The sequence below is a fragment of the Sylvia atricapilla genome, chromosome 19 (assembly GCF_009819655.1).
Source record: "Sylvia atricapilla isolate bSylAtr1 chromosome 19, bSylAtr1.pri, whole genome shotgun sequence".
NCBI classification, from domain to species: Eukaryota; Metazoa; Chordata; class Aves; order Passeriformes; family Sylviidae; genus Sylvia; species Sylvia atricapilla.
Genome location: NC_089158.1, coordinates 5,449,328 through 5,471,128, shown reverse-complemented (window position 1 = coordinate 5,471,128; position 21,801 = coordinate 5,449,328). Strand labels below are relative to the sequence as shown.

General features: G+C 47.6%; 1 protein-coding gene across 1 annotated transcript; it reads left to right on the top strand.

Annotated features, from left to right (window-relative positions):
* Positions 1-35: 35 nt before the first annotated feature.
* On the top strand, positions 36-18,060 carry URM1 (ubiquitin related modifier 1). The gene is made up of 5 exons (XM_066332651.1): positions 36-116; positions 3,984-4,054; positions 15,952-16,033; positions 17,048-17,096; positions 17,809-18,060. The coding sequence occupies exons 1-5, from the start codon at positions 82-84 to the stop codon at positions 17,875-17,877; spliced, it is 306 nt and encodes a 101-aa protein (XP_066188748.1). The 5' UTR covers positions 36-81; the 3' UTR covers positions 17,878-18,060.
* Positions 18,061-21,801: the final 3,741 nt, after the last annotated feature.

Here is a 21,801-nt window from a genome sequence, read left to right as displayed (position 1 = left end):
GCAGCACGGCGGGACCGGAAGTCTGCGCGGCACTTCCGGCGCGGCCGCGCGCGCCCGCCCCTCCCGCCCGCCGCCGCCAAGATGGCGGCGCCCGTGTCGCTGCAGGTGGAGTTCGGGTGAGCGCGGGCGGCGGCGGCGGCGCGGCCGGGGCCGGGGTCGGGGCCGGGCGGAGGGCAGGGCAGGGTAGGGGCCGGGATGGGCTGCGATGAACCGGCCCCTCGGTGAGGCGGCCACGGCATTGCGGCGGGGCGGTTGCTGCGTGCGGCCTGGGGGGCCGCTACGGGCGCGTCTGGGCCCGGGCGCCGCCGCTGTCATGGTAGCTGCGGGCCCGGGTAGCGAGAGCGGCCGTCGCCGGGGAACCAGGGAACCGGGCATCGGCGGGAGGGGCCGGACACCGCCGAAGGGTGTCCGCAGCGTGGGGCCGGGCCGTCTGCTCGTCTGTCCCGGGGCCTCGCTCCCGTCTCTCTGTGAGCGTCCTGTGTCAGGCCTTTTTCTTTCACCTCTTTCAACCTCTTTGAGTTGTTTGGGTATTTTTTATTTTAATTATTAAAAATATTTATTAAAACCTTCCTCTTGTTTCTCCGTTTTTTTTTTTTTAATTTGTTTATTTTCTTCTTTTTTTCTTCTTCTTCTGAGCCCTGTCTATGTGTGTGTTTGTGTGTGGACACGTGCCCTTACTGTGCTTTGTGTTTGAGCCCTGTCAGGTCTGTAAAGCTGCCAGGTTCTCACTCTGTAGCATTTTAGTTTCCAGGCCTTTTCTACTGTAGTATCAGCATTGCTTATGCTCAGGCCCTGGGATCTTAAAGCATTTTCAGTAGAAGCTGTGTATATTTGTGGAAATACTTGTGTTATTTCGTTAAAGCCTCCTTTTAGCAGAAACTAAAAGGCTGCTATTTATTCGCTTTTTCCCACCCTTTCACAAACACAGAAATGCCATAACCCTTTAAACACCATTCTCCTTAAGAATCCTTCCCTCTATCTTTCCCGCTTCCAGCTGCAACAACTCTCCCAGAAGAATTTTCCCAGAAGAGTGAGATGCATTTTTGCTTCCCTTGGAAATGCATAAATGAGCTCTCTATGTAGGAACCACAGCTGAGTCCCCCACAGCTCGCGCCTTACAGAAGGACCTTATCTTGCAATCTACATTTCCCGCTGTAACAAAGCGTGACCTTGTTTTCATGACATGAAAAAATGTTTTTCATATAATCGTTATGACTTGTTCCCTCGCATGAATCTCCGCTCATGTTAATAGTCACTGCTTCAATTTTGAGATTTTTATTTGTTGTGAGCTGGTGGAAGAACACCAACAGAGTGCTCTTTAGGAGAGCTGCTGCATATAAGTAATGCTGCTGAAGGCATAACAAGGGTTCTGTTGTGCTCTGCCATTGCAGAGCCAAGAAAACCTACTGTGGCATTTTTAGATATTGAATTTAAAGGAACTTAATAACATCTGGAGGTATCTTTGTTGATACTTAGGTGGGGATTGCTTGTTTTAAATATTTCTCTTTATTATGTTGGTTTCCAAGGGAGGAAAGGCATCAGTAAGTTCCCAGAAAGTAGCTTCCTAGGAAAATTTTTCCAAAGTAATCTGCATTTAGGTTGAAAGAACATTTTGCCACAATTATGTGCCCTTTAAAAATGGGTTGGTCATTTTTCTACTTCAGTTTAATATTAAGTGAATTGAGTTTTTTAAGAGTTCTCTAGTTGTTAAAACTTTGGCCAGTGTAGAGTTCAGTCTAGAGTCAAAAGCTCAAACTCTCTGCTGCTGTGTGCTTTAAGTTAAAGCAGCTTCTGTGTTTAGTATCCTTGTCCTTACTCACATGTAAAAGTTGTATAATCTAAGACTGAGTTTGGCCTGTGGCCTCACAACATCGTGAAAAATTATTGATGTTGGTAAAACTCAAAGTTTTCACAACTGTAATTTTTCCAGAAGAGGAGCAGAGATGAGAAGCTTGCTGAGGCTTCTGAGCTGTAGTTACAAAAATTAATTAGCCTTTTGAAGAGCCTAAGGTTAGGGGCCAGGCCCCAATTCAAATCCCATTCTTTTCCAGTGTGAGGACCACCTCCTTTACCTGCCAGCCTCTGCATATCCTGCTCATACCTGGTCTCCTGTGCTTGCAGAGGCCAGCAGTTGTTATCTGACGGTATTCCCTAATGTGTTCAAAGTGTCAGAAGAGGGATGAACATTGGGTTGTTCAGTGGAGGAATACTGTGTATTTATTGATTTGTTTATTTATATTTTACCATGTCACCCTGCTGTGGTTTCATATTCACCAAATTTCGTTTACCAACTGAGAGATAGGATTTTGGGGAGAAAAAGGTGAAACAGGCGCAACTTAAAAGTAAAAACAGATAGATTTTATTAACATGCACTAAAGAAAAAGAAGAGGGGAAAAAATGAGACATTCAAACACCTTCCCCCCCAACCTCCTTCTGTTCGCTTTCCCACTCAACACAGAGAGAAAACTATGATTTTCAGTCACCATTTAAACACGATCCTACATCACCTTGGGAGAGGAGCTTCTCTAGGGTTATGGAGAACACGCCACAAGAAAAGGTCTGGTGGCTTTCAAGGCCACAGGTCTGCAACTGCCTGTAATTTCTGCAGATTCTGTGCAGTCCCACCCATATAACAGTTTTCCAAGCTGTTTATGGGTTTCTGCATGTTTGGGGTATCATTTTAAGAATGCTTTTCTAGTACAAAACAAGGATTCTCTTCCATCTCTAAAATTGCCTCTATCTCAAAAGAAATAGAGACCTCCTTATTCTTTCCCAGGAGCCAGAGATGTATTCTATTCAACATTCTCAATTAAAACTCATGTATATCAGTACACATAACCCTTTGGCTAGAACTTGCATTCCCCCAAGCAGCATTAGGATATTACAAAAACAGTCCATTTCCCCATAATTCACATCCAGAGAAGTCCAGTCAGAAATGTCCACTTCCTCCATCTCATCTTCAATAGTCTTTCTCAGTTCTTTTACTGACTTTGTCTCAATGCTGTCTCTCTACATTCTAAATCACTCTGTCTTCCATGGAAGAGGGGAAGAGGGTTAATATCTTTGCCCAGAGTCTTTTTTTCCCTCTTCTCCAGCTGACTCTCAGAACTTCAAGGCTGCAGGTGATGGTGGGGGGAGGAAGGGGGAGAGGGAGCTGCTCAGGAACGCTGGTGGACAAAACCTCCTCCACCCTTGGTCAGATCTAAAGCAACTCAAACTTGGATTAGCTCCCTGGGGCTCTGGAGAAAAGTTCTCAAAAGTCTCTCCTCTTTTGGACCAGAGGCTCTGGCAACCAAGGCCCAGAGCACAGCTGCCGTGGCCCCTGGGGCAGGGCTAGAACTTCCTTAGGAAAAAACCTTTCACATTCATGCTAAACCACACACCCTCATCACTTGCTTCTCCCAGTGATCTCTCTCTCTGTGACACCTTTGTAGTCAGTAGGTCAAGAAAGAGTTGCCAGGACTCTCAGACTGCTGGCTCTGACTTGCTCTGTAACTTCAAGTGAGTCATTTCTGCTTTCTGTGTGTTCACACGTGGAAACTGGGGGAATGCTTACTCCAGAAGATGCTCGATTTTTGAGATTTCTGGCCAGCAGGTGTTAGGGATGAGCAGCGTTGGATGTAGTGTGGTGGTGTTTGAGTGGAAGCAGTGCTGGTGGCTGGAGAGGGAAGGCAGCACTGCACAGGAGTTTGGGAGCACAGGGAAATGGGAACCATTCTCCTGTTTTTCTGGGATGATGCCTGGCACTGTGGGGTTCTGGCCCACAGCAGAGTCTCCTCTCTGTGTTGGCAGTGGGAGCTGACAGCTTCCCCTGTGGACTTCTGGTTTGTGACAGGAAAAAAAAAAGACAAAGGGAATCCTGTGCTAAATATAGTCTGTGTCATTTGTTTTCTCTGTTGTGGCATCTATGTAAATTGCCTCTTTTGTACTGCCTTCTTTTGACAATAAAGCAAAATCTCAGTGGTTCATTGTTTTTATTTCAGAGGTGGTGCAGAACTCTTATTCGATGGTGTCAAAAAGCATCAGGTGACTTTGCCCTGTCAACCAGAGCCTTGTGAGTATCAGAACCTGTTGGATAACTTGACAGAGGAACAACAAATGAAACAAAGCTGGTTTGTACAGCACTTAGAGTTGCCAGCAAGAATCAAAGTATTTTTAAAGCTGTTTCAGACATGCCATGGATCAGGCAGCTTGGCAAACAGGGGTTGGTTCTCAGAGTCTGAGAACCTTTCCTGTCTTCTAAGCACTTGTGAATCAAATCCTTCCTTAAAACTTTTGCCTCCCTCCTGCTGGATAGACAACAGCCTCTGGATGTTTCCATCAAGTCTACGTTTGTCTTTCTTGGTACCTGAAACCACCAATAACGTCCTCTCCTCTTTGTTTTTTCCTGCCTGTCCTGTCCAGGAAGAGCACACACACACACACATATATATATTTATACGTGTGTTTTTACGTGGTGTTATATATGTGTAGAAATGTAACATAAATGTTGTTTATCTACTCATTTGACCACGTGATCTTAATATAAACTCTGCAATTGAAAACAGTAAACCTAATGCTCAAATGGGATGCTGGACATCCTGCCCATGGCCTTCCCTGCAATAAAAACCAAGACTTGATGTTCCAGGGATAAGCAATCATAATTCCTGATTTGCGATTTGGAATATCAATACCAAACAGTGCTGCACTAACTCACTTGTGTGCATACTTCAGTTGTTGTGTAATTTTGCCACAGATATGTTCTGAATTTTTCCAGCTATGCAGCACTGCTTTATGCTTTTGGAGTGGGATTATAGACCAAAATAACACAAAGCCATGAGGGAATGTTAGCAACCAATATCTCATGAATGGCTGATATCATAATGTATGTGCTGGGAACTCCAGGCCTGAAATCCTTCTGCTGTGCCTGGAAGTAATTAGAGATTGGTAGAAATGCTTTTGATGCTGCAACATAAGTATGTGTTATTCAAATATAATAGGAATACTGCAATATTTTGTTATCTTGTGGTTAAGGACGGGGACTAAGGCTCCAGAAACATGACCTGATGCTGATTTGCTTTGTGAGTTTAGTCATGTTGTTTAACTTTCCCCTGTTGCTAGTGATACTTTCATTTATCAAAGAGAATTCAGCATTATATTCCAGCACTGTTGAAGCACTTAAGATCTTTAAACAAAAGGTAGCGAAAAAAAAAAAAGCTAAAACACTCATTTAGTTGGTTTATAAACTTGAAGGCTAGAGCATAATTTTCTTCTGTGCTCTGCAGATTTAAAATACCCAGTAACGCCCACTGTTTTGGTGGTGTTCAAACCATGATCAGATGCTGAAGAAAAAGGGGTTATTACAGGAGATGTTTATTTCTGCCAGGGGAGGGGAGGATATTAATACCAAAGAGGGATTCTTCCAACCCGATGGCTGTCAGCAGTGCTATTGTATGTGGCCTGATCCATTCCCACTTGAAGCTGCTGGGAAGACTTCTGCAGCCTTAGTAGGATCTGCATTTATCCTAAGGGATAAATCTCTCCCTGAAGGTCTGTCTCATCCTCAGGGTTCAAAACTCAGTGATCTCCAGTGGTTCATTCCAGATTCAGCTAACACATTATTGCTCCCGGCTTTTCCCGCTGCCTTGTTTTCCAGACACTGCTGTCCCTGTGACAGGAGTGGCAGAATTGACAGTGTACCTCCCTTGTCAACTCCCCAGGTTTGGTGCTGTCTTGTGCCTTGGCTGTGAGGGAGGTTTCATTTTGGGGCTGGTTGTAGATTGCAGCACCTGAGAAGCATGAACTGAGCTGTGAGGCAGCTGCTGTAGTGACATTTACACCCTGCCCAGGGATGGGGCAGGCAGAGATGGCCTGAATATCTGACAATAAGGGATTGCTGGAGACACCCCTCTTGATACTTCCAGAAGACAATTATGTTGTAGTAGTGAGGAATCAATGGAATCATACCAGAAAAAAAATGAATAATTTTCTTGCAGTTTTATATTGTTCCTAATTCCATGTATTTCCCTTGTTCACACTAAGAAATTTTAACTCTCCTATCTCTAGGTAAATAAAGATATACATTGCCAGGTCCCTGCTGCCCTCGTGCAGCCAGAATTGCAATGACTGGAGAAATGAAACAGCTCAGTTCTACTTGGCACATCCTCTTGCTTGCCTTACCCTGAACATCCATCACTGAATTCTCTTGGGAAAGACCTGTAGTATGAACACTACTTGAAGACCTGCACTTCTAACCCCATTTTAAGTGACTTCATTAGCTGCCAAGTTTATTTTTGGCCATTTTGGCCTCTCTTATCTACTCTTCCTTTTTTCTAGGTTATTTTTGTCTTTGTCCTCCTTCTTGCAGAACAGTTGCTTCTCTCTGGGTTATTAGGCCCACCTGTATTTTAATTGTTTAGGCACTTTATATATATCGCAGAAGTGAGGGGAGGTGGAAAATTATATGGAGAAATACCTACAAATATTTACCTGAATAAAACAAGCTGTGCTCCACAGTTGGCAGGGGCAATCAATGTTCTCTAAATTATAATGTTGCTTGAGCAAACTCTTTATGTGGTCATTTCTTTTTTTCCTGGTAACAGGCACTAGATGGAAAGTAGGTGGGTTCCAGAGCCAGTTAATTTTTTCAAGAAGATTGATTCTCTGTCCTTTTCTGATGCCTGGAGATGGACTCCTAGAGGGATTGGGAAAGGCAGGAGGAAGGAAGCTGCAAATGGGACAAGAGCAAGCCACGAGGGGTACAACCACGTGGCAGGACCTATTTTTATTATCCGAGGGGCATTTTGTATCCTGATGTCAATTAAATAGCAGTTCTTTATTTCCAAAGTGGAGCTGTCTCAGCCTGCATTTTAAAGTTGCTGCCAAAGTGGGAACTTAGAAAGGTGTGGTGTGTGTGCATAGGCAGCAGATTTACCTAAGCAACGCTTTCTGCAGGACTGTGTAACCTTGTAGAGCTATTGCAGAAAGAAGACCTCAAGTTAACAAGAATCTTGTCCCAAATTTCTGGCTATTCTGATGATCTCACTGATAATACTGTTTGAGGATCTAAAGGCATTATGCCCTGTTGGCTTCTTCTGCATAAAAACAGTGTGTGTGGGAGAAGCAGCTGGGGGAATAGCGATATTTGTCACATGGAGAGAGGATTAAATTGGCAGGGAAATCAACTTTATTTTCAAGCATCTAAGAGGCTATTAGAGACAATGGAGCATAAAAGAGAGAAACCTTAGATTAAAAACTGAAAATGTATTTGGCAGCATCCTCCTAAAACAAGCCACAGTAATTTAACCAAGTGCTTCAGTAATCAAATAGATCATTGTATGACTGCTCTGCAAGTGATGCTGGAGCTCCTTCCTCCATCTCGCTGGGACTCACAGTGGTGGATTTGTCTTGGCCAGTGAGTTGCATGGATGCTATTGGGAGGGTAGGAAGTCACTGGCATTGTTTAACCCTTGTAGTCATTTTAGGTTTAGCTCAGCAGCATCATCTAATTAAGAGTGTTCACAAAACATCTCTGGTGTGCTGTCTTCTGGATGAGAGGTTGGGGTTGTGTGTAAAGTGTCTGACACTTGTGCTGCAGCCTGCTCAGCTGCTGTCATAGACTTTTGAATTCCAACTTCTCCTGTGGCTTCAGTGGTGGGACTTGTGTTTTTGGAGCAACAGGGACTAGTTTCACTGGTGCTTGCTGGGACCTTCTGGGCTAATCAAGAATTTACACTGTGTTTTGGCACTTTACAAGTCTGGAAGGTTAAATTATTAATCAGTGTGATTTGGTAATTGTTTGTGGTTTCTCTTTACCAAAACTTTAGGCCAAAAAGTCCACTGCCAGTCAGAATTTTTTAAGAGGGAAAATTAAAATAATCTGCCAAATGCTGCTTATGTTGAATCCCTGTAGAGAAGAGCATAATGTGCTCCTCGAGAGCTTTGCTTTCCAGGGTCCTTGTTCTGTGCAGCATGGAGGACTGCTGGGGGCTTGGGAGCATTCATCTTCCTGGAAAAGAGCCTGGGGATCCCAAGAGATCAGACCTATGCTACAGGCAGGGTGGCTCACAGAATACAGCATGGCATGTGTTCAGTGTTGACTGGGATGCTGGGCCAAAAGAACCTGTAAAATCCCGAGTAGCAGTTGGTGTTGGCTGTTGGTAAGTGCCCAGTGCTGGGGAGTACATCGTAGTTGAGTCATTAATATTCTGGCATGCTTTTATTGCTCTGTTTATTATTCCTAACATTTTAGAACGTGCTCCAAAAGAAAGAATAAAAACATATTTGCTAGTGTAGAGGCTTATTAGAAGAATGGTTAAAAAAAACCCCATAGATCTTTGGAACTTCATGCAGTCAAATCTTTTTAACCACACTGTGTGGTACTTGCAACTCTCAAAGGACTTGGGTTATTCCCCTCCTCGTGCATCCCACTCGTGCATCTCTTTTAGGCAGGAAATTATAGATTTGGTGGCAAGGGAAGGGGGCTCAGTGGGTTGTGCAGGGTGAGAGCTCAGGCTGGAGGCACTGCTGGCAGTCAGTGAGCAGTGTTTGCAGCATCAGAGCAGTCGGGATCGAGCGGTTCCTGGCGTGGGGCTCAGCTCCAGGTCCTCGTCCCAGCGAGGCTACGGCTCCCTTTAGAGGGAACAGGGAAATAAACGCTTGTCCTCACAGGAGCAGTCCCATCACCCTCCTGGGAGGCCGTGGAGCCGCTTTACCGGATCAGCTCATCCCAACTCATTGTGGAAGGAGCTTCCCAGGCACTGGGAAACCAGCTCTTGTGTGTGACCAAATCCCTGGGATAACAAAGCCGGGCTGTTACACCCTCCTTCCCAGCCGCTGTATTGCAGTGCGGACACCTAGCAGGATAACCCCTGTGTGCCACCCCCCTCGTCTCCCTCTTTTCTCTCGGTGGGATTTGCTGTGCTGACAGCGCTGTTCAGAGGGTGGCAGCGGAGCAGGGCTGAGGAGGAGGATCCGGGCCCTTTAAACCGCTTAGCATGCGGTTCACACGGCTCTGGGCCAGCTGTTCCTTTCTCCTCCTGCCCTCACTCGCAGGAGTTGTTTGCTGAGCTCAGAGCTCCTGTGCAAAATTGCTTTTCAAAAGAGCCACTTTCTGCTTAATTAAACAATGAGCCGCCGTCCCTCTGCACATCTGTAAAGCTCCCTCCGCAGCCCCTTTATCCCACAAACTGCTCCATTCTTACCTCCATTCACTTGTAAATCTTACTCCCCCCTCTCCTCCACCCTGATCATCTCACTGGCCCTTTCTTTTTCCCTTTCAAGTAAGACTGAGGGGCTTGGAGTATCTGTGGGGGTGGCTGGGTTGGGTGGACAGGAATCGGTTTAATGGTGCTTGGCCCTGTATGAAAGTCTAATAATAGCAAAGCAGATCTGAGCCCAAAAGTGAGAAGCGATTTCTGTATTTAGAGGAATAAAATCATGACAGTTTCTTGAGCTGAACTGAGACACTGACTCATCCAGCAGCCAGAGGGGACACAGCCACCAGCCAGGCTGGGAGGGGGGCAAGGATTTGACTTCAAGGCATTTTCTGATCCAGCTGGCAGTGCCAGGGAGAGCCCAGCCCAGGGAATTCCCTCGGCTAGGCTGGTTGCATGCAGAGCAGTGCCAGGCTGCCAGGGAATCCCTCTCCACTCTGGCAGGAGCAGCCACCTTCCTCTGGGTGGGGGCTGCACATCAGCTCTGTGTAGTCTCTTTAATAGGAATAAGGTTTTCCTTTTTAACCCCCAGTGCCTGTGCACACACCCAAAACTCAGAAACCAGGAAAATAGGAGAGAGGGGAAATTTCAGCTTGCTGGATTTTGGCAAGGCTTTGCACTGGTGGTTAGCAATGCATTCTCTGAATTGTCTTGCTGAGAGCTTAAAAAAAATTAACCAGTAACATTCAAGGTTAAACAGGATAAATGAATGGAAAAGTGATGAGGTGGGATATCTCCTTTATCATTGGGAAGGACAGATTATAGCCAGCATGATGCAATATCATCTAGCATAGATTGATAGGGAGGAATGAAGAAATGGGAGTTTAGTGCATTAGCAGAAGATTCCTTACTGCAAAAACTATTAGACCATGGCACAGTCTCCTTGGGGTTTGGTAGCAGGTCTACAGTGCTCAAGCCTCTTAAAATCAGAGCAGACAAGGTTCAGGATGGTCTTTTGTTGAGAATAATTCTGCACTGGCAGAGGGATAAAATCACAGGACCTGTTAAGGAGATGTTGTTTTTAATGTCTGCAATCCCCAGGCTGCTACTTCGCTGCTGGGGCAATAGTCTTTGAGGCTCTCTCAGCTCCTTCCTTTGACAATTTTGAACGAGAGGAAAGACCCTGAGCCAACACTAGTGATCTGTGATCCTAATTAAAAGAGACAGTTTGGTGCACTGGCATTTATTTGGGAGCCTGAAGTGACAATAGCGTTGGGTGTTACGGGATTAGATGCTCTGACTTTGGAAATGAGTAGGGATTAGGTTTACCCTGAGAATCAGCTCGAAACTGTTTTTTTTGTCATGGGAGATGATGGATCTGGAGGCTTGCTGCTGGCTAGCAGTGGGATTGGAGATCCCTTGAACTTGTATTTCCTTACCAGCAATCTGTGGGGAGTGGAAGATCTCAAGCAGCTCCTCTCCAGTTCATAAACATTGTGATTAAAACCTCAGGGCTGAGAATTGCTGGGTGATAGCTGGGATCCGGGTCCTCATTGCTAACAGGAAGGCTGTGAAAGACCTCTGTGATCCTTTCCCATTTTGTGGACACAAGAAAATTCAGAAGAGCATTGGTCTTCTAGATGAGAAGCAAGAAAAAGATGTCTTAAAGCAATTAAAAATTACAGAAGCCAAGACCTTGGTGTTCATTTGTAGCAGATAAGAACAAATGAGAGCAACAATTGCAATGCTCTTATGCCTGGCTGTAGTTACCCCTAATTTCTTCCCTAGTACTTAAATCACTGCCCATTTCAGTGTGTGGCAGGACTGGCTTGTACACTTGTCAGAGAAAATGGATTTTGTTCTTCCTGCAAAATTTGCCTGGCTGCTCACTCTGCGTAATACCAAATCCATTTGCCTGTGACTCCATTTATATCAACCATTCCAGGTCTTCTTCTGCAGTTTATGGCACACCATGGTCTGCTTCAGAGAGTGATTTGCATATCAGATGAGAGGCTGGAGAGTTGGAAGGATCCCTTAGATCTGGTTTTGAGCTCTTTTAGAGAGCAGACACCTGGAGGGTCTGCTCAGATCCGAGAGCAAGGAGCAATCATGCACCTTGGAAGAGCGGCAGGTATTTGGAGCTGGTTTGTCTGTTTTAAGAACAAGCTGCTTGAGCAGGGAAAGAGACATACAAATTGTTTTTCCATACATTTCCATGCAGGCAGGGGGAATAATGGCAGAGGAGCGGCAGGGAAGGGGCTTTGTCATGGTTACAGGCCGGTGGCTGAGAATGTGGGTGGAGCAGCGCTCGTCCAGAGTTAGTGACCTCAGCAAATTGGAGCTCAGCCATGGTCAGTATGATAAATGATCTTATTCTGGGTCAAAGAAATGGTACCCCACAGGGAGGTGTCCGCAAGGCAGCCCGGGAAAGCGCTGTGCTCCTGCAGCACTGACCCCTTAGTGACCAGTGCCACATATATCTTATTTACTGCAGACCAGAAGGGAATTTTCCATGGTTCAGCCTTTATAGGGTTCCCCTATTTCCCTGAAATAATCTCCCAGTTCTGCAAGCAAGGCAAAAAAATGGGTGTAATTACACCTTCTGGGTGCCCTTCGAGGCTTTGTGCAAGTTTGTATGTGGATTTTAAGGCAGGGGACACATCCTTGCATATATGTATGAATCTATGAGTGACCTCTGCAGCTCCCTGGGAGCCAGGGGCTGTGTGTCCCGTGTCAGCTGGAATCAGGGTTGTACAAAATCCTTCCATGTTTCTGCACCTTTATCAGTTCATTGTCCTTCTAGTGCAACACCCAGCTTGGTGTTTCTTATGCGAGGCACCTGGTTTCTCTCTGCACACAGCAAGTGCCCTCTTTCCTGAGTTGTCACTGATGGATCTGTAAGGCCCAGGAGGTTTTATTGAGCTAGGAAAGATCTATGGATTTCAGCCCTGCATTTGAGGGTGCGGGTGGACCCAGGCAGGGCAGTGCTAAAATGGACTATTAGGTGCATTCCTGTTGCAGAGGAAGCTCAGCTGATTCTTCATGAAGAAACAGCTGAGGCAATGCAGGAGGTCAGGCCTTGGAGGATTTGCAGGAGGACAGTGTGCAGTACTCTGTGCCACAACCAGGAGTGTCTGTGGTGCAGCTGGGCTGAACAGGAGCCGAGGCTATTGGTTTTTGTGTGTGCTCACTGCAGTTCCTGCATCCCATGCTCTTGCGTGACAAGGCAATGACTTTGTGTCACTGCAAGCACACATCTTGTTTTCCTGAGCGCTGTGTTTCACTGGGTGATGGGTTTTCTGCGTATATTGTGAGCTTGGGCTCCCATCTGTGCACTTGAACTAAGCAGTTTTCTCAAATGTTTGTCTGCTTTTCTTTTTTTTTTAATTAAGTTTAGATTATTTTTTCCTTAGAATTTGGAGAGGGTTGATGAACTGTTAGCACAGGCAGCAGAAGCTGTCTCTGTGTAGAAATAAGACAGGGATTTCCTACCATGTGCTTCACTCCCTCCTTTGCAGTTTGAGAATATTTCCCCTTCCTTGGCTGATTCAGTCTCGCTTCTCCTCTGATGCTGCCAGTGTTGAGGACAGTTAATGAGAATTAAGAGTGCATTTTTGATGTGATATTTGTTTGCTGTGAGTGAAATGGAGTAGGCTACCAAAAATATTTCAGTAACACCGTGCAGCAGTGGTAAAAATGCATCATTACTGGGATGAGCTGGGTTCAAGTTGGTAATGCTAGAGTAAAATGCTGTATTGTCTCAGCTCTCACCTGAAGCTCCCTCCACAGCCAAAATGCACAGCACGTTTTGCAGCCAAGTCACAGCACCTGTAGTACAACTGTGCTTCTGCCAAAGCAGATGCCTCTGTTCTGTGATGGGGGCCAGCTTCTAACTAACATGAGTGTGAAATCACTGCATTGTAATGATGGTTTAACTTGTCACCAGATGTGGTGCCTGACCAGACTGAGATTTTTTTCCTTCTTTATATTTTCCTTCATCTGTAGAGAACCTGCTGTTTGCATAGAAAATCCTTGGCCCAGGGAGCTGGAAACCTGTTAGACCCGTAGCATAGTGTCACAAAGAAAATGTCTTAGGAACGCTACATATATCAACTGTAAGAGATAAGTAGTTGTGCTATAATTTTGCTCTTATTATTTCCATCATGAGAACACAGTTGTGAGCTGTTGATCAAGACTGCTGTTGGAGGCACTGAGCTGCAAGATGGCTTCTCCACAGACCACTTGCAGTGGAAGTAATCTTGTTCCTTTTCAACATCTTACTTGTGGGAGATAGTTTTGGTGTGGCTGTGGTCATCTATCATCCTTTATAATTGATTTGTTCTAGTAATATTGGTGTATAGGACATAGAGAAATGAAGATGGGTGAAAAAATTCAGTGCTGATAAAGCAGATGAAAGTATTGTCTTAAAGTTGGCTGTGGAGAAAGGATCCTAATTTTTGTACCTTTCAGGGTGGGCAAGCTCCAGGCATGCATAGGGGTGTCTGGGTTTTTTTCCTACTGTTTAAATTCTTCAATATGTATGTACATGACTTCTGGGTAGGAGTAAATGAATGTAAATAGCTGAAAATAACATTTGTTATGGAAGGAGATGGGGCGAGGGAGTCTTCCAGCTCAGCCTCGAATAAATCAGTCCTCTCGCCCCTCCGTCCAGGCTGATTCTAGGTGGCTGCCTTTTATCCAGCTAGTGCAGCGTGTTTCTGTTTAAATGATCTCTCCTGAAAGGTCCCAGAGGAAAGGGCTGCTTATTCCATGCAAGGAAAATGGTATATGGCACAGCTCATTGTTGTGTGCCCTGCTGCAAGTGCATAAATATGAAACAGCTCGCGGGAGATGCTGCGGTGGGGCTGGTGTCCCCTTCACAACCCCTCCCTCTCCTGAAGGCTCCTCTCCATCTTCCTTCCTTTACAGCTTTCATGTCTTGGTGATGGAGAGCGGGAGCCATTTGGGTGTGAGATCCTGAGGGCTTGACATTGCAGCAGCGTTTTTCAGGGGAAGGTGAATGTAGTTAACTCTTGTTCTGGTGGCTGACTGACCGCTGTGGTGCATATGTGTGTGTGTATACATACATACATACATATATATGTATGTATGTATATGTATGTAAATACATTAGTGGTGCTCCCTGTCCCCGGTGCATGTTGCTAGGAAGGAGGCAGAAAATGGTCTATTTTGTTCTTTTTAAGTACATATCATTACAAGGCAGTCGTGGGTTGGCCCCAGGCAGATGATCTAGCTCACCAGACAGTTTTGAGGCACAAAGCGGCTCCTTTGCCCAGATCAGAGGGATCCAGTGCTTGGAGGTAGCAATACCTGTTGTGTTCTGGGCAGTGCTGTGGTGAGATCGGGGTTTTAGAGTCAGAATGCTGTTTTGGAGGCACCAATGCCCTGGGGGAAAGCAGGGGGAACAGAGGGGAATCTCAGAGCATCCCCCTCCCCCTTTCCCCGGGAGAAGAGACCCCCATCTGCTGCAGATGGACATATCCCCATTGCCTAGCTGATGTGCACCTGTCTACACCAGGGCTGTTCATCCTGGGTGTGACAGAAGCAATAAGGGTGACGTTCTTTAGAACAACCCCAGTTTGGCTCTGGATAACATCCATGATCCCATAAAATCCTGGGATAAGGCCTGGGCTGATTCAAGCCACTACAAATGCATATAGTATTGCTGGTCATGAAGCAAACACATGGGGAATGGTACACAGAGTGAATTTAATTCAGAGAAGCACATGTGGAAAGATTCCTCATGACTGCAGTGAGCTTACCTCACATAAGAAACCCATCCTGCCATCCCTGCTCCTCCTGGAGCGGGCCTGCAGCCCTCACTGGTGGATTTGTGCCTTCAGAAAGCTTCCTCGCTTCTTGAAAACAAACAAAACTCTTTTGGGGCTTTCAAAGGGCTGTTTAAAGGGGCCCTGGGAGAATAACTGATTGTGGATTCGGCATGATGAAGTGGTTTGTGGAATGGTGAAATATAGAGGCAAATGCAGGAGAACTCCACTTTGCAATTTGTCAGCTTCTCTAAGCCCTGTAACGGATTGTTCCCCTCCCGTCTCTTCTCACCTCTCCAATAGGAAATTAACTGATGCTATCACTAAAGAAATTGTTTTTGCCTCACAAAGTAAAATTGATACTATAAAAACCCGCCAGCAGTGTCTCCTCCTCCTTTTACATGAAGACAAATCCTTCATGTCACCTACTGAAATGGAAAGATAAAGGCTGAGCTTTAATAAAGAAGCTCTAAGCATAAAGTGTAGAAGGAGGGAGCAGGCACAGCATGGGGAACACTCCACAGCAGCAGGTGTGATGCTGAGGGATGCTGTAAGTGTCCCTCCTGTCTGTTTAATGCATGGCCGTGGACCCAAGGTTTGGGCCCCAGAGCCCAAATGTGTCCAAGAGTTTGTGCTGGTTTTGGTACAAAAGTGTCTGTCACTGTTCAGGTTCTTAGGCTTGCTTGTTTGGACTTTCTAAATCTAATTAAACGCACAAGAGAAGTAGACATAATTTGTTGGGTGACAAGATAATGCACAAGATATGGGACGTGTTAGAGACCTGAATATTAGGAATCTGCTGCCAGATTGGTGCTTCAGCAGGAGCTGCCTTCATTCTTTGTGGGATGAGTTTTCTGTGGGAAACCTCTTCTGCCAAACCACAGGGACAGGACTGTGAGTTTCTTTGCAGCTATCCCCATCCATCCTGCATGTTCCTCATCTGCTCTTCCGTGGATAAACAATCACTTTGCTCTGGCATCACCGGGAGCCATCAGCTAGTTTGTAAACCCTGTCCTTCTTTCTTCCAGGGGATATCAGAAACCTGCTCAAGTGGATCAAACAGAATCTGTTGAAAGAGCGACCAGAGTTATTTATACAAGGGGAAACTGTGTAAGTACAACTTTTATGAATCCTCCTTGTGTTTCTCTGTTCATCCCCACAGTTTGGGGAATTTTTCCTGTGGAGCAGATTTCCTATTGGGTAAGTCAGTGACCATGAAAACACAGGATTTACTTAAGTGGTAGTGGGAGGTATCCCACGCACACCTTGCACTGTCCACAGAGAGCATCTTTTGCAGCCCTCACCCCAAATCTTTAAACCTTAAACATGAAGCAGGGCCATTTATACTTTCTCTTCATTGTCACTTGGAACAGAGAAGCACCTGTATCCTCAATTCCAGGAGCTTTAGCAGGTCTGTCTGTTCCCTGCTGACATCACTGGGACTGAAGCAGTCATTCTGAGAAATGCCAACAAATACTTCTTCTGGGAAATGTATTTTTATTATCAAAATGGGGCCAGTCTCGTGGAGGGGGGGTAGGGAAAAAAAAAGGAAGGCAAGAGAAATGGAGCAGAGTGAGCTGTGCAAGCCATCCCTGACTGTGAGGTGGCACTGGGGTTGTTTAACATTCGTCACAGATCTTTGTGAGCTGAAGCATGTGCCAGGTCCCCTTGTAACAGGAGAGACAATTGCAGGACACTGAAGATCAAAGAAGGGAAATCCCTTTGCTCAGAATGAGGGGCTTGGAGTGGATCCCAGGTGTTTAGTGCCTCTGGTAGGGGCACTGGAATGGCTTTTCCTACCTTCACACTGAGCTCTCTGCGCTTGAGTGTCGTGTGTGGGTTTTAATTACCTGGCTTTTCTGCATCATACGGAAATGCAGTCATCCTGGAGCATCCTCTGAACGGTGCCTTTTCATTCAAATGAGCTTTGGGATTACTCCTGCATCCCCTTTATTTGATCTAGAAAGGGCACAGACTGTACCTGCTTCCACCTCCATGCTAGGATCCCTTTTTTGGCTTTATAGGCAGTCAGCTTGTGATCTGTGCTATGACATCCCTTGTTCTTAACTATTTGTGGAGCTTTTTAGCAGCCCTATATCCTAATTATTTTTCTCTATTCTGCAGGAGGCCAGGAATTTTGGTGCTCATCAACGAGGCAGACTGGGAACTAATGGTCTGTACTCCTTCAGTTTGACTTTCTTTGTTGAAAATATTGCTCTCTCTGTTCTGTGGTTGCTCTCACAGAAGCTATTTCTGATTCTTGCCCCAAGCAAAGCATCTCATATTTGAGGGGGAAGGGGCAGGCTGGAATCTATCTCCTGTACTGTGGCTGTTCAAAAGCCTGGAGCCTCTCTCTAACCTGCTGAGTCTCATCAGCCAGACAGGGTCTGAAGAGAGATCACCCTTTTTCTCTGGTCTCTGGAGCTGAGTTTTGCACCTCTGGCTGTTGGCAGGTCCCCCCATATGTGGTATGACAGCGTGGGGGGCACCTGGCACCTTCAGGCCCCACACAGAACCACCTTCTCTCAAGTGACGTGGTGCCTGGCAGGTAAAGGCCACAGGGAGATTTCAACTCAAACAGGCACCTGGTAAATGTCTTCCCTTCTCAGCCCACTGTTGTGCTCAGACAACAAACAGCCCCTCGCCATTTCCCTGCCTCAGGCAACCACCTGTTCTGTCAAAATCCTGGTCCAGAAAACCATGTGGGGTGATGAGTATCAGCACTGTGGCTGATTTCTCACCTTCGCTTCTGTTATGATGAAAACATCAGTCTGTCCCCTTCTGCTCTCCTTAATACTCACCGTTTTTATGAGCTGTTTTCTCTTTGCTGCTTGTATTTGGAAATGACATTTAAACAATTCTTCATTTTTTTTCTTGGCCTGCAGGGTGAGCTGGATTATAAACTCCAGGACCAGGATAATGTGCTTTTCATCTCAACATTGCATGGCGGGTGAACTCCTGAAAAAACAAGAGGATGTAAATCCAAATCCCTGGGAAAAAAAACCCAAACAAAAACCTTAACCCACCCAAACCTCTCTTGAACTGCCTGTGTCCAGTCTCTGCATCTTCCCACTGCGTTCACTTGTTCTAGACATCCAAATAAAGCCCCGCCAGCCTGCGGCCTTCTGTCCACCACAGCAGCATCCATCTTTTGGTCCTCATTTCACTTCTCCTGACTGCACTTCCAGGTACCCTAACAAGCAGAGAGCGCCTCAGCATGTGGGACTTTGTTTTTCTCTGACAGGAGGAAGAGGGGTGCTGAACCCTGAGTAGGATAACATGTCTTAACATGCAGTGAGATGTTCTGGTGCTGGGAACCAGGATTCTTTTAACACAATGCTTAATGTTGGTACAGTCTCTGCACCAGCCATGGGAAGGGTGAGAAAGTGCAAGGAAACAAAAGGTGGCTTGACTAGCTTTTCCATGGGGGTACCACACATGACAGCTCCAGAGCCCTTGGAAGTGGCTTTCACTTTGTCATGATATTTATTTATGGGAAGCAGGAGAGAAATAGGTTTTGTATATCTGATCCCTCATGCTGCTTTCATACCAGAGCTGAGGCAGGGTGAAGTAGTGGCCCATGAATAATGTCAATTTATAATGATTTGGTTGGAGGGGAAACAAACCCTCACCCGGCCTGAGACAGCACAGAGTGATCAGGGCAGCAAATGATCCTTCTGTCACCATGAGAGACAGAATTGATCAGGCTGCACTGCATTCTGTGCAGGTGGGAGCTGCAGTCAGGCTGGAGAAGGGCTGGGGCTGGAGATGGCATAGTTAAAGTCCCAAGACCTGAGAAAATCAGTGGCTTTTAACTCCTTATGTAAGTGGGAGACAGAGGCTTCTTGCTGCATGCCCTGAGGAGGTGGGTGTGTGTGGTTCTGCTAGGGTATGGGTGTTGTTGGCTTTCCAGAAGTTTCCTCGGATACACAGACTGGCCTCTGCCAGCCAGGAAGCTACGGCGAGAGCAGAGGGATGGACTCAGAGAGGATAGCATTGGCACCAACAGGTCTGAAACATGCTGCATGAGCTTTCCAGGAGTGCCTGACCGGGACTGTCCTCCTGCACTCCCCCCTGCCCTGCTCACCTGTTTCGGCACGGCTCCAGCAGCATGCAGAGGTCCCCGGCAGCAGCTCCTGCCTGAGCCGCGGCTGTCGTGGAGCAGAGGCTCGCCGGTGCTCATTCGGTGCCTCTCACAGCTGGTGTGCACCATGTACTGCTCTAAGAGCCTTGGATCTTCAGGAGCTGCTGGGGAGGTGGGGAGCAGCCTGTGCAGCAGCCCTGCTCATGCAGCCTGGCCCAACACCCCGAGTGCTGCGCACAAGGAGCCTCCCGCGCCGCGCCTGATGAGGGATTCCTCTGTCTGATGCGGAGAGTGATTTCCTCAGCTGACTTCACTGTCTCCTCTCTTGTGTCTATCCCTCCACAACCTGCGGAACTAAAAGCACCCACAGCCTATGATGTATATAAGGAGCCCAAACTTCAACCCAGTGCTGGTGACAAACCGATATTCAGCCTTTTCCAAATCCAGCCACAGCAAGTTGAGTCCAGCTCACGCCATTTGCAAATGACACAGATGGGCCAAAGGTTCTTCTCTGTCCCGAGTTCCTGGCCTTTAGCTTAGCTGGGCCGGGACAGTGGAAGGGAATTCCAGGTGGTGGTAGGAACTGGCTGAAAAACAAGGAACTTGAGTGGGGTGCGGCTTGAAACGGACTGAAACACAATGGGAAAAAGGTTCATCTTCAGCGCTGCTGCCTGCCCTTCTTCTACCATGCCTCTGTGCCTTAGGCTGAGCGTGTCTGTTCTCTTCCCCCCCAGCTGTTTGCTCAGATAAAATGGGTTCCTTCCCCAGGAGCTGTTATTCCCCTCGATAGTGCAGGTAGACCCAGGTGGCTTAGCTCCTGCTGTAGTAAAAGCTGTCAATCACTGCTAAAAAAAGCTAGAAATGGGAAGATGAAGGAAGCCAGGGAGGTGGAGAAGAGGGGTACAGCTAAATCCTGTAACAACAACAGCAACAAAAAGTTTCTGAAATAAAAGCCTTTTAAAACATTCTCCCCCTCCAGCTTTGTCCTAGATAGGCTCTTGGAGAAATTCTGCTCGGATCTTGTAATGCTTCCTTCCTCCTCCTGGGTTTCCTTGGCAGCCCCGGCCGAGCCGTTTGGCTGGTGGATTCATAAAGCCTCTCTGTTAGAACGAGCCTCCCTCCGGCCGCCGTTCCGCGGGGGCTGCTCCGCTCCGAGGGGCTCCCCGAGCCCCGCCGCGGCGGCGAGGGCCGTGCCCGCAGCCCGGGGCCGCTCTCCGCCAAACCCGCCCGGTGCCCGAGCGGCGGCGCCGGTTCTCGGCCCGACCGAGACCCAGCGCAGTCGGAGCGGCCTCCGTGTGCCCGGGGCCAAGCGGGGCTGCGGCAAGAGCCCCGGAGGAGTGTCCCGGTGCAGGGGGCCAGGCGCGCTCCGAAATACGTTAAATGAAATTAAGCCGCAACGTTAAAATAGATAACTAAATAAACCTAAGGAAGTAAACCGGGCTGGAGCCGCAGGGCCGAACTGCCCGCCCGCCGCGCCCGGCTGCGGCCCCAACGCCCCTGGCAAAGCAGTGCCCGAGGCTCGGCCCCTCAGTCCCTGCCCGGTGCCTGCCCGGTGTCTCCCCGGTCGGTGCTGGCCGTCCCGGTGATGATCCGGCCAGTGTTTGACGCATTGAGACCTGGCACCGTCGGCCACGCCGAGCAGAGCGGAGCCGCCGCTGGTGTTTCCTTAGTTTCCCTGAAATCCTGGTGCCGACCCCCGGGACGCAGCCGGGAGCGGTTACCTGCCGTGGCCCGGGCCCAGGGAAGGTCCGTCCTCTGTCCTGTGCCCCGAGAACCGTCCTGGAGCCCCGCCGGAGGAGGTGAAACCTCTGCTACAGATGTCCAGACACAATTCTTGGTTCGTACGGCTCCATCGCACAAGAATTGCGTTTGGACAATCAGGAGCGGAGATTCCCATCCCGGGCTCGCGGGATCTTCCAGGGGGAATCCGGCTGGAGCCTGGAAAAGAAGGACACACGGGCCCTGAGCCGGCTCCCGCCGCCCCCCGCTCCCGCTTCCCGGCCCCGCCGAGCCGCTGCTCCAGCCCCGACAAGTTTCGAGCGCAGTCGCGGCGTTTCGCATCCCAGGTTCCAATTAATGGCACGGCGAGGAGTTTAATTTTACCTACTCATTTCTTACCCCTCAAAAAAAAAAATTTAAAAAGCAGCCCTATTAAAAAAAAAAAAAAAAAAAAAAAAAAAAAAGGAAGAGAGAGAGAAAAAGATAAAGAGAGAAAGAAAAAAGAAAATAAAAAAATAAAAATTAAAAAAAGAGAAAAAACCCCAATATTAAAAAAAAAAAAAAAAAAACCGAAAGAGAAACGAAGAAGAAATTAAAAAGAAAAAAGATAGAAAACGAAAAGCGACGATCCATCCCTGCCGGAGCAGCCCCGGTGGAGCGGGGGCTCGGTGCGCCGGAGCTGGCGGCCGCGGCGGGGCTCGGCGCCTCCGGCAGCCGCGGGGCTCCGCGGGGGTGATGCTGCGGGCACAGACCCCGGCCCCGCGCTGCAGCCGCGCCGCTCCTGCCTTGGAGAATCCAGCAATTCCAAGCGGATCGCCCTCAAAATTCGTGCACTTGGAACAAATCTCCGAAATTTATAAAAGACCGCTGGAGGGGGGGGGGGGAAATATTATTATTAATAATAATAGAAATAAAAGAAAAAGATGAAAAATCCAGGCTTCTTCCCCAGCCCCTCCTCACCGACCGGCGCCCACCAAGTTGGGAACAAATCCCCCCTCTCCAGCCAGGGAAAATCCCGGCCCGCTGCCGGCGCTTCCCCCGCCGATGCCAGTGCCGGTGGCCGTGGCCGCTCCGC

Coding starts and splice junctions, on each gene's coding strand:
- URM1 (XM_066332651.1), top strand. CDS start 82: ATGGCGGCGCCCGTGTCGCTGCAGGTGGAGTTCGG. Junction 4,055..15,951: donor GCCCTGTCAACCAGAGCCTT/GTGAGTATCAGA, acceptor TCTTTCTTCCAG/GGGATATCAGAAACCTGCTC. Junction 16,034..17,047: donor TTTATACAAGGGGAAACTGT/GTAAGTACAACT, acceptor TCTATTCTGCAG/GAGGCCAGGAATTTTGGTGC.